Below are 13,175 nucleotides of genomic sequence, written 5' to 3' on the forward strand. Positions count from 1 at the left end.
TCACCTTTTTCTGATGTAATCTTCACAAAAAAAGCTCCACAGTTAAGGCAAACTTCTACAGCAACACTCCTGGTAGGACCTTGATGACCTCATAGCCATGTGACCAGTAATATAGCTAGGTTACTGGTCACATGGTGATGATGTCATCTAAGGTCTTAGAGAATCACAGGTCTCACAGTAAGCTGCCTGGAGTGCCGGCAGGCAGGCATGGCAGCACCCCCTGTGTAGCTGACAGCCTGACACCCGGAGCAGTGGCTAGCAGGGCTCAAGAGGTGGCTGCCTTGGGCCCCCAGGAGCAACTGGGCCCGGGGCAGCTGCCCCTTTTGCCCCTTGTTAAAGACGGCCCTGCTACCACCCCTAAACAGCTGCACACACATCTACTGCCTTGTCTGTTCCATGCTATGCTGCTCTTGCTGCTGCCACTATTGCGGCCACATTCCGCTATTACCCTACCCTTTCCATCTCCACATTCTACTGCTGCTGCTCCCATTTAAAAGGTAAAATTTTTCCAGGTTTGTTCAGAATAAGCCACTCTTTCTTCTCACAACTAATACTTGTGTGTATAAAGACACAGTTATTTTCCCATAACACCGTGTGTGTTTAAACAGCATCTGCCCCTTATAAGGGACAATTTTTGGAAGCTTTGTAATATAGTTGCATATGTCTTTGTCACTGACATTATTTGCCATTGCTGTAATTGCGTTAAAGTGCTTGGGAGGGGAGGAGGGAGTGAAACTTTGTAAAAAATAATAATAAAAAGAGACAGCTCTAGGAGGTGTGTGTAAATGGAGTATAAACCTCAGAAGGAAAACTTTGCATGCATATAGAATATGTAGCAAATATAAGCCCACAAGGGGGTAGGGGCAGATCCTGCATATTCTACTATCTACCTATAATCATTGTGGTAGGGAATATATTTATTTCCCTGCAATTAACGCTGAAGTATATTGATAATTAATGTATACTATCACAGAAGTTCATTACGTAGATATTTTACTGCTACAACTGATATTGAGTTGATATACAAACAGGCAGGGTCACGTTGTGATTTCTTGCCAGACAAATGTTTGTGCCACTTTTTTCACATGGTAATTGAAAAACCTTTACTTCCCATATATAGGAGAACTGACAGCTAAACCGTGACACGGGATAGGCGGGTGCAGTGTTAAACACACACAGTCACTGTGTAACTGAGCTACTAGCAGTAACAAGATCTAGCAGCCTTGCTCAGTTAAAAAAAACATCAGCTGTCAGGTCTACACAAGTACTCCGAAGACTTTTTTATTTTTTTTCAAATCATCTTCAGACGAACGCTTAAACTAAAGCCAAACCATGAATGGACCAGTAGAAGGTTTAGTAGACCACCATATGGATGATGTTGGATCTTTTATGTTCACTTCAGAGTCTGTGGGAGAAGGACATCCTGGTAAGTACAACTGGTGGTGTTCATAGGGTAAAAGGGGCAATAAGTCATATAATTAAATACTTGAAGAACTAAGGAAAAAAGAACACAAAATTAGTAAATGGACATACATAGATGCTACAAGATACAAAAGCTTAATGTTAGGGTACTTTCACACTTGTGTCAAAGTTTTCTGGTATTGAGTTCCGTCCTAGGGGCTCAATATCGGAAAAAAAACTGGTCAGTTTTATCCTAATGTATTCTAAATGGAAAGCAATCTGTTCAGGATGCATCAGGATGTCTTCAATTCAGTATTTGGACTGAGAAAAAAAAAAACGCCAAATGCTGCATTTTTCTCTCCGGCCAAAAATCCTGAACACTTGCCGGAATGCCGGCATATTTTTTCTTTTGGAATGTATTAGTGCCGTTAAAATTGCCGCATTGACGGATCTGGTCTTCCGGTCTGCATATGCGCAGACCTTTAAAAATGTAAAAAAAAAAATACCGGATCTGTTTTTCTGGATGACACCGGAGAGACGGATCTGGTATTGCAATGCATTTGTGAGACGGATCCGCATCTGTCTACAAATGGTTTCCGTTTGCATACAGATTGACGGATCCGTCAGACAGTTCCGGCGACGGAACTGCCTGCCGGAATCCAGCAAAACAAGTGTCAAAGTACCCTTATAACGGTTACACTTTCTGGTAAAGTTATTATCTATTCTAGTTAAGCTAATAATGGTCTGATCTAAAATAATGGGTAATGGTTAGTCTCAAAGATTGAGTAGGTCTAAAATAATTGCCTATTTTACTTTTCTACCAACTATTTACATGAATTCATTCATATAAATTATTCTGCATGTGCTGCACGTGTACATAAATATCTTCTACATCCATTGCATATGCATGTTCAGAGCTGTAATTAACTATGACACTTCAGGCATTGGCTCACTGCCCAGTTATTTCTTCTTCAAACTGCCTTGAATGGAATGTGTAATTCGCAGAAGCCATTCAATCGTGAACCTAATGCATTCAAAGAAAGCAGAAATATGGCCTATTCATGTGGTTTATCACACAGTCTTCTAAAAGTGAACATTTTTAAACTAGGGTAAGCTGTATTTTGACCCTTTCAGGAACAGGCTGATTTTCATTTTTGCGTTTTTTTTCCCCTCACCGTCATCCAAAAGCCATAAGATTTTTACTTATTTTTTTGCAAGATGAGTTGTATTGAAATTGCCCATAGTTTTTGGGGTTTTGTTATTACAGCATTGACTATGCACTAAAAGTAACAGTAAAAGTATGGCAATACCAAATTTATATAGTTTTTTTGTTTTACTAATTAAAAAATGAAAATTTTCTTTGCATCACCATATTCTGACAACCAATACTTTATATTTCTGTTTACAGAGCTGTTTAAGGGCTTGTTTTTTGTGGGATGAGCTGTAGTTTTTATTGGTACCATGTTGGGGTGACTTTTTCATCAGTAAATCATCCATTTTGATTTTCTTTCTCTTCAAGGCGTTTACTAAGCATCATAAATATTTTGGTGGGGCGATTTTGTTTTTTACTATTTTTGTGCCTTTTTACATAAAGCAATAAAAAAATTGTATGTTTTAGACTCCTTAGGAACTGTAATATGCAATCTTCTGAATGCTTGGTACCATGGACTGCTATAGAATACCATTGCAGTCTATGAGATTTTGACAAGTTTTTTATAAAGCTCTTCCTCAGACAGGCCTTAACAGGCTGTTATGGTAAATCTTCACAGGACCTTAGACTTCCATAGTAATAGATTGGAACCCTGCAATTTTACCGCTCCGATCAAAGGACAGAATAGGCTCCCTCCTTGTGTCTAACCACTGAGATGCCAAAGTCACGATTGACCATGGCATCTGAGGAGTCAATTGAAAGGGATTGGATTAATCTCAAATCCTGGTCATTGCCGGTGGTGTCAGCTGTATCATACAGATGGTACTTGCTGCGTATGGAGTGTAATCACCTTGTGAGCCTGATGCATACATCCTTTCTGCACCATACAGTGTCCATACAGTGTGGCCATTTGTTTTATCTCATTGGGAATGTATTGCTTGTAATTTACAATAATGTTGTCGATGTATTGTTTCCTGGTAAGCTTGGGCTTACACAAAGTACCTAATATAGCTAATACAGCTACAGGAGGGAGAGATGGTAATCTGAGCCTCCAATGAGACACAAGGTAAATTTTTGTGCTATCTTGAGTTTTCCAGTAGACAATGCAGCTTCAGTACCAGTCACAAATTTGGAAATACAGGACCAGCATTTAAGACGCCTGTCTTAATAAAGCCCTAAGCCGTCGCAGGCCTCTCCATAACTTTGGCGTATCCATCGCCTGTTCTAAATGTAATGGCAAAAAAGAGGAATATGCACTCCTATGTTTTTCTGTGAGGTGCTGTGGTATACGGGTCTACGCTCATAGATCAAAGAGCAGAGAAAAAAATATAAAAGACACAGAACAGAAAGTTCTCACCACAATTGCGGAGGACATGGAGAACTACTAAGCTGGGGAAACAAGGAGCGGAGAGGACATCCGAGGCGATGACACAGGTAGTCAGCAGGCATCCAGTCCCCTGACGCCGAGTCAGAAAATGTGGACGTGATGACGTGAAGACGTGATGTCGCGCCCTCCTTCTCTGTCTGACCCACCTCCCATGATCGTGGCGCTGTTTGGATAATGCTCCTCCACTGGAAGGGTATGCCCCTGGATGCCAAGACCCTAGTTGGAGGGCCAACAATGCGAGAGGGAGCTGCTATTATTTATTTCTGCCCACTCTTCCTGCCCCTACCCCGTTCCTCACCATTAGGTCTATGCCCATAGATACTTGTATAGAGAAAACCACACACTCTCTATATGAACTTGCCCCTATCACAGGAAGTGAAGAATCCCAGGCACGTCAGCGCACCTTGCTCCTACCGCGCATGTGCCTGTCCTATACAGCGCAAACAGGAAGTGAGGTATCCCGGGAGCATATAAGGACACCCACACCACTGCCCCAACACTGCAGCTCTGTGATTATCCACATTCTGACAGCCATTCTTCAAACATAACACCTCTCGGTAAGCTTGTTTTCCTCCAATACCTTGTTCCCCCTTCCTTTAATCCCTGCACCTGTTCCATGTGCTACCTGCATTTATCAAACCGCCCCCATATCTTGAGATATATTATTCCATGCTCACCCCTCTCCACCTCGTACCTTGTCAAATACTAGCATTATATCTGCCAGCTTACATATAATAACGTTACTCTGAATAAACCAAAGATATACCTATGTATCTACACTGGTTAAAGATGATGGTTACTTAAAGGGTTTCTGCCACCTGAAAAATGGGTATTACGCTGGCTGACATTAGCGTTGTGCTCCCACCTCTTTTCATACCCTTCTTCTCTTGATTGAGAGGGCCAGGGCAGCTCTGCTCTCTTCCCGCCGGCCGTGTCTGCAGTGTAAATCTTGCTCTGTTCAGTATTCGGCGCAGGTGCAGTGAGGAAGCCAGCAGCCGCTGAGCGTCCTACCCTCACTGCGCCTGCGCCGAATACTGAACGGCGCAACATTTACACTGAAAATGAAAATAACAGACAAAGAAATCCCTCAGGGGGTTGCTATTCCAATATTTTACATGAAATTGAGATTAAGTGGTCACTAGGACCAGGCGTATTTTCGCAGCTCCTCTGACTAGTAATAAAACTCAATTTTATTTCAATATTCAAAAAAATCGATAGACTTCTTGGGAACATGTTTAAAAACTTCAGGAGTACAAAGAATCAGGGTCATGTGCCAAGTATCAGTGTACAATTCTTGTGTGTTAGCACTTCATGCTATTTAAATAAGCTGGTTGTGTATCACCTCATAATTAGGAAAATATTTGTAGGCACCCTAACAAACTCCTGCCTAAAAACTAAAGTCCTGTGTCCCTACATGTTTCGCCGAACCTGTTGGCGTCTTCAGGGGAAACTAAACAGACCTGTTCCAACATATGGAAAAACCAAGAATTCAGAGCTGTAATATATATACAGGTGAAACTCGAAAAAATTTGAATATCGTGCAAAGTTCATTTATTTCAGTAATGCAATTTAAAAGGTGAAACTAACATATGAGATAGACTCACTACATGCAAAGCAAAATATTTCAAGCCTTTATTTGTTATAATTTGGATGATTATGGCTTACAGCTTATGAAACCCCAAAGTCACAATTTTGAGGTACCCTTTGCTCAGGGGGTATGTATTAATGAGCCTAGAATATTGAACCTTTTCACAAAATTCTAATTTTAAGTTGTATTAATGCAATTCCTTTTAATTTGCATTACTGAAATAAATGGACTTTTGCACAATATTCTAATTTTTCGAGTTTCACCTGTATATGCCTGTCACCAGACAATACCTGCCTGCGGTTTCAGCCAATCAATTGTTAATTTACCTCCAATCTCTTTTTATTTCTATTTTTTCACTATTCTGCACAATTTTTGGAGTGTACTACAATAAAAAATCCACTTTGCATACTTCATATATAGAGTGCGTGGTTTTCTCTATACAATGTTCTAAATGTAAAACAGCTTTCAAGCTGTCTTACATTTAGACCTTTTTCTAGGTCTGAAACAGGTGGCCCTTCCCTTTCCCATGCCACGCCCACTTATTTACACCTGACGTAAACAGGGCACAGTCACAGTTTGCTGTTGCACCACAATCTGCGCCTGAAATAATCCTAATTTAGGCGTATTTCAGAATAATAAATGACCCCCTGTGACGAATACCACACCTCGTGCCCGCTTGACGTCACCTACATAGAGCTCACAAGACGTGGTATAGTCACGGGTTACCAAAAACGAGACATTACGCCCTCCAAAAGAGCAGGTAAGGTCAGGATGGTACAGTTTACACACACACCTCCTTGTCCACGCGGGCACAGAGAGGCAACAAGCTGAGGGAGCCTTTTCACTGCCGCAGTGAAAACAGCGCTGTCTCAGCCCGGGAAATCTGCCACCAGCTTCTCGTTTGATATAAGCCCGTTCCGCTAAAGGGATTATATAGAGTGAGAAACCAACCCGTGGTAGCTTATAACTAGGCCAAAACACGGACGTGGGGATTCGTGATCGAGATACAAGATAGCACAAGATTAAATTATATATTTAATCGACGTAAGGGCACACTAGACTAAACACAATATACACAGAGAATATATACAGTGGTCTGAGGTTACAGATACAGATTATTTGGGTACAAGCAGAGTAAAAGTCAGTTACCGGGTAGATGAGAGTTCCTTCGGGTCATAAGGGTGGAATAGCCCTTGGCTGCAGTCATGTGGGGGTAGTGAGGTCAGCTGGTTCCTGGTCTCTCCAAACACATTGGCACAATGTGACCCCCTTCAGAAAAGACAGGGCCGCTTGCTGGCACAAGCCTTTTAACCTGTAGCTGGCCCCTCCCCTTCCGGCCTCAGAGAGGGGTCTACTCCTCCTCTGGTGCTAGAAGCAAATGACCAATAGGGCTCATAGCCCAAGACCATAATGCAGGAAGATGGTTCCGGGCCCAATTGATCCGCCTGGGTTCCGTCTACAACTAGAGTCCAAACATGGTACCGGTATTTGGTTTATGTGGGGAGATCTGGATATCTCCTTTCCCTGGCAGGCCCCCATCAAACAACATCGTGGCCACTGGGACTTAAATATGTATCCGGTTTGCACCTGCGATGGCTGGGCGATTCATAATTCCTTATGAAATCTAGGTGCCAACATGTCTGGAAGGTATCCTTATCCTGGCAAGGGCTGATACCTCCTTCTGGGGGGTTTTCCTTCAGGATTTAGCTTGCCTCCAACCTGGTTGATTGAGGTGTAACCTTCTCCACCTGGGGCCTCCTTGAAGCCTGGACCCCTGGGGCTTTCTTCCTTGCCAGCTGACACTCAGATGGCTGGGGAATGGAAACTTATTTTGCATGTACACTGATGAACATGCCAAGAGGTGAATCAAATGACAATCAGGGCTGGGGCTTTGAATCAGGGCCCTCCTGTGGAGTTCACTACCTATGCTATCTGTCACCAAATGGGGGCATGAGGACATGGCTGACAGTAAATATTATTCCATATTCCTCACACCCCCATATTTCATTCCATGGTTTGTTTGTTTTTGATTTACTAACAGAAAGACCCGGCTTTGCATGGGTATATTTCATCCTTCTCATTTAATGTTTGTGTATGTCATTAAAAGATATCGACAGTATCACCCTTAACAGTGACCTCTATAGCACCCCAACCCTTAACACTGACCTCCATAGCAGACTGTCTCCTTAACGGTCACCTCCACAATTCCCTGTCCCCTTAACTGAGACCTCGACAGTGCCCGCTCCCTTATCAGTGACCTCAACAGCAACCTGCCCCTTTAAAAGTAACCTTGACAGCATCCCGCCCTCTTAACAGTGACCTCCACAGCGGCCGCCCCTTCATTAGTGACCTCCACAGTACCCCATCTTCTTAACAGTGATTTCCACAACACCCTGTCCCTTTAAAAGTGGCCTCTGTTATGAGATGCAGGCGGTGGACTTCTGTTCCCCTGCGCTGCCCGATGTTACTGCGCCCGCTGCATCCGGCTGCGCTTCCTAGTTCCCGGCATCTCCGTTGTCATGGTGACGGGGGACGCGGTACGCCCGGCCACTCTCCTCCTGCAGGAGCGGTCGACATTCCCCATCACCATAGGAACCAGGTGGTGCTGAGCGCCAAGCTAGGCACTCGGCTACAGGCAGGAGGGATGGGTCATGTGACGCTGGCCACGTCACATGATCCCTTTCCTCCACTATTTAAACAGGCAACCTGCTGGCCTTTCCCTTAGTAATGTCGCTACCTCTCGGATTTGACCTCGGCTTTCGGATTTCCCCTTTGTACTGACGTGACCTCCTGGACTGACCTCGGCTAGTTGACCCGTCATTGCCTTCTCCATCAGAGGGTACCTCCGTCTAGTTTACTTCCTTGTTCATCCGTCTGCTAATGGCACACGTGTGCCGTTCTCTGCCTTTGCTGTCCGGTTCCCTCTCTGTCTCTGTCCTCTCTACTTTCTACTCTCTACAAGGGGGTGCACTTCCTCTCTACTTTCTTTTCCCGTGACAGAATCACAGGCCTAATTAGCATGGAACCTCTACAGAGTCTCACTAAGCATGTGCAGGGTCTTGCTCAAATTGTTCAAGAGTTAGGGGAGAGGCTATAGGCACAGGAGACCGCCCAAACACCCACCATTCTCGCTCCCGCCACCATTCAGGCAGAACCGCATATAAAATTACCCGATCTATTCTCGGGTGACCGCAGGAGCTTTTTAACATTTAAAGAAAGTTGCAAGCTTTATTTCCGACTGCAGCCTCACTCCTCTGGTCCTGACCAACAGAGGGTGGGGATAATTAGCTCTTTGCTTCAAGGGGACCCCCAGGAATGGGTATTTTCCTTGCCGCCTGATTCCCCTTGTCTGAATTCTGTTGATGTCTTTTTCCAGGCGCTAGGGGTTCTTTATGATGAGCCTGACCGAGCGTCTGTGGCTGAGTCTAATCTTGAGGCCCTTACCCAGGGGGGTCATCCCGTGGAATATTATTGTACTCAGTTCCGTAAGTGGTGCGTTCCCTCATGTTGGAACGAACCAGCGCTCAAATGCCAGTTCAGAGCAGGGTTGACAGAGAGGTTAAAGGATATGCTGGTCTGTTACCCTAGTCCTGACTCTTTAGAAGAAACCATGACCTTGGCCATCAGATTAGACAGACGGATTAAAGACAGCGGGAGCACTTGTTTTCTTCACATAGCCTACCTGAGGTTTCTCCTATCGAACCCAAGTTGGAGGCTCAGATGGACGAGCCAATGCAGCTCGGGATGACACGAAGAGAACTACACCATCGTCAAGGTTCTTGTTTCTATTGTGGCGATTCCGACCACTGGGTCCGTCAGTGTCCCAAGGTTCCTCCTTCCGGAAGATTGTCCAAGTCAGAGGGATCCAAGGACAAGGTTCTTCATTTTGGAAAATCTTCCGGTTCAGGTGGTCCTTGGCAATGCCCTGGCTTCAACAACATAACCCGGTCATTAACTGGAGTTCGGGCAAGTTAGATAGATAGGGTTCAAAGTGTAGTTCCAGTTTAACTGTAGTTCAAGCAGGGGTTTCTCTAGATGCCATACCTCACTTTATTGCTGACTTTCAGGATGTCTTTTCGACTACCTAGACAGGCACTATCCCTCCCCATAGGTCTTATGACTGCGCTATTGAGTTGGTTCCCGAGTCTAGATTTCCTAAGAGGCAGATTTACAATCTTTCTGGCCCTGAGCACAGTGCCATGAGAGATTATATACAGGAAAGTCTTAAGAAGGGGCATATTAGGCCCTCCACCTCTCCTCTGGGAGCAGGGTTCTTTTTCGTTAAGAAAAAGGACGGTGGTCTCAGACCCTGCATTGATTATAGAAACTTGAATAAAATCACTATTAGGAATCAATATTCCATCCCGTTGATTCCTGATTTATTCAACCAGGTTTTGGGTGCTTCTTGGTTTTCCAAACTCGATTTGAGGGGGGCTTATAACCTGATTCTTATTAAGGAGGGAGATGAATAGAAAACTGCCTTTAACACTCCAGGGGGACACTTTGAGTATCTCGTTATGCCATTCGGTCTCTGCAATGCCCCAGCTGTTTTTCAGAACTTTACGAATGACATTTTCAGAGAGATTATCGGCAAAGTTATGATTGTTTATCTAGATGATATTCTTGTCTTTTCGTCTGACTGGAAGACCCATGTTTTTCATATCAGATTGGTTCTTAAAATCCTCAGGGAGAATCATCTGTCTGTTAAGTTGGAAAAATGTGTGTTTGGAGTTCATTAGATTCCCTATCTTGGGTATATTCTTACTCCACATTCATTTAAAATGGATCCCAGTGAGGTTCAGACTATCCAAGACTGGGTAAGACCATCCTCCTTAAGGGCACTTCAAAGCTTTTTAGGATTCAACTTTTACCGTAAATTCATAAAAAAAATTCTGTTATTGCCAAGCCTCTCACTGATTTAACTAAGAAAGGGTCCGATCTTGTCACTGGTCGTTGGAGGCCTGTCAGGCCTTTGAGACTCTGAAAACATGTTTTCTCAAATGGTCCCAGTCTTGGTTCAGCCTAATCTTGAGGAACCTTTTGTGGTGGAGGTGGATGCCTCGGAGGATGGCGTGGGGCCATCCTCTCCCAGGAGTCTTCCAACGTCACAAATTTAAGACCTTTTGCCTTCTTTTCTCGCAAAATCTCTCCTTCGGAGAGAAATTACGATATTGGAAAACGCGAGTTACTGGCCATTAAATGGGCTTTTGAGGAATGGAGGCATTTTTTGGTAAGGGGCCAAACACTGTGTTACTGTTCTCACGGATCATAAGAATTTAGTTTTTCTTGAGGTGGCCAAATGCCTTAATCCTAGGCAAACCAGATGGGCCTTGTTTTTTGCTTGTTTTAACTTCTCTGTTACTTTCAGACCAGGAAGTAAAAATGTTAAAGCAGATGCCTTGTCCCAAAGTTTTAATGCTGTCCAACCTCCTGACACCCCTCCTGAACCCATCTTGCCAGCAAGCATCTTTGTGGCAGCGATATCTTCGGACATTTCCTCTGAGATTCAACGGGCTCAGCAACTTTCTCCTCCACAAACATCTTCAGATAAGTTGTTCGTTACCGAGCATTTTAGTTTTCGACTATTGGGTGTGTGTCATGACTCCGTTCTGTGCGGTCATCCAGGCATCACTGCCACTAGGGAATTGCTGTTGAGGTCTTTCTGGTGGCATACTTTGCCTAAGGATGTGCGATCTTATGTTATGGCTTGTGAGGTATGTGCTAGATCTAAAACCCAGTGGATACATCCCGCCAGTGAACTACAACCAGTACCCATTCCCTGCAGGCCATGGTCACACATTTCCATGGATTTTATTTATGACCTGCCCCCCTCTGAGGGGAAGTCAGTGGTTTGGGTAGTGGTTGACCGTTTTAGCAAGATGGTGCATTTTTTTCCCTTAAAAAAGCTCCCTAATGCGAAAACCTTAGCATCCTTGTTTGTTGAACATGTGGTACGCCTGCATGGTGTTCCTGATAATATCGTCTCTCATAGGGGCATTCAGTTTTTGTTTCTGGATTCTGGAGAGCCTTTTGTCAAAGATGTGACATCTCTTTTTCCTTTTCATCTGCCTTCCATCCAGAAACTAATGGGCAGACGGAATGGTTAAATCAGGCAGTGGAGCTTTTTCTGAGGTGTTATGTATCGCACAATCAGCTTTTATGGGTGAGATACCTCCCGTTGGCAGAGTTTGCCTTCAACAATCAGGTGAATTCGTCCACGAGGGTATCTCCTTTTTTTTTGTAATAGTGGTTTTCATCCTCGTTTTAGCTCTAATTCCTCTGTGTTCTCACTTAACCCGCAGGCAGATTCTTTCACCTCTAGACTATGCACAGTCTGGGCACAGGTTCAAGTGAACCTGGAAAAGGCCCAGGAGATTCAGCGTAAACAGGCCAATAAGAAACATTCCAAGGGAGTAAATTTTGTACTCGGCGATAAAGTGTGGTTGTCGACCAAGAATCTTTCTTTGAAACATTGTTCTAGGAAATTCTCTCTGCGTTTCATAGGACCACATGATATTATTGAGGTTTTTAACCCGGTGTCTTTTAGAGTGAAACTACCCGACTCCCTTCGTATACATGATGTGTTTCATAGATCGTTGCTCAAGAAATATGTGTCACCAGTGGTTCCTTCTAAAAGACCTCCCCCACGTGGAGGTTGAGGGTCAGGAGGAATTCATCATCTCTAGAATCATTTATGTTAGGAAGGTTAGAAACTCCTTTCAATACCTGGTCCACTGGAAGGGTTTTGGACCTGAGGAAAGGTCCTGGGTGCCTGTGTCCAGAATGCATGCTTCCAGGTTAAATACTAAGTTTCACCGGGAACACCCTGAGAAGCCCCTTCCACGATCGTTGGGTACAGAGGCCCCTCATGGAAGTGGGGGTACTGTTATGAGACGCAGGTGGCGGGCTTCTGTTCCCCTGCACTGCCCACTCCCACTGCTCACTGCGGATTTGTCTCTTGCCCTTCCCCTTCCCCTTTGTACTGACGTGACCTCCTGGACTGACCTCGGCTAGTTGACCAGTCATTTCCTTCTCCATCAGAGGGTACTTCCGTCTAGTTTACTTCCCTGTCTATCCGTCTGCTAACGGCGCATGTGTGCCGTTCTCTGCCTTTGCTGGCCGGTTCCCTCTCTGTCTCTGTCCTCTCTACTCTGCACTTACGTAGGACAGGGACCGCCGCCCAGTTGCGCCCTGTTGCCTAGGGTGGGTAGTGCAAGTAGGCAGGGACAGGGTTAATGGTGGCAGTCAAGGGGGTGCACTTCCTCTCTACTTTCTTTTTCCCATGATACGCCTCTACAGCAATAACACTGACCTTCATAGCGGACCGTCCCCTTAACTGTGACCTCCACAGCAGCCTGCCCCTAGGGTGGCCAGAGGTCCTATTGGCATGGCTGTGATTGGCCAACTGCAGCATGTGACCCAGCCTCTATTTAAGCTTGAGTCACGTAGCGCCGCCCGTCACTCTGCTCGGTTTAGTGTAGGGAGAGGCTGCAGCTGCTGTGAGGGAGAGATCAGGGAGAAATCTTATGAAGAACTGCTTTTTTACTCAGCAATCTACAGCAAATGTGTTTTGTGGGTGCAGTGCACAATTTTTTTAAGCCTGCCCTGAGCCAACTACTGCTGAAAACAAACTTTTTTTACTTCAGTTT

At 44.6% G+C, this 13,175-nt stretch overlaps 1 protein-coding gene across 1 annotated transcript in view; it reads left to right on the top strand.

Moving 5' to 3' along the window:
• The first annotated feature begins 1,135 nt into the window (after window positions 1–1,135).
• The window catches only part of MAT1A (methionine adenosyltransferase 1A), a 131,240-nt gene continuing 119,200 nt past the window's right edge, over window positions 1,136–13,175 (top strand). Inside the window, exon 1 of the mRNA XM_044298147.1 lies at window positions 1,136–1,426. Within this exon, the coding sequence (XP_044154082.1) occupies window positions 1,333–1,426 (94 nt within the window). The 5' untranslated portion in view covers window positions 1,136–1,332. The remainder of the gene's footprint in view (window positions 1,427–13,175) is intronic.

Source organism: Bufo gargarizans, chromosome 6 (assembly GCF_014858855.1).
Source record: "Bufo gargarizans isolate SCDJY-AF-19 chromosome 6, ASM1485885v1, whole genome shotgun sequence".
In the NCBI taxonomy this organism is placed as follows: Eukaryota; Metazoa; Chordata; class Amphibia; order Anura; family Bufonidae; genus Bufo; species Bufo gargarizans.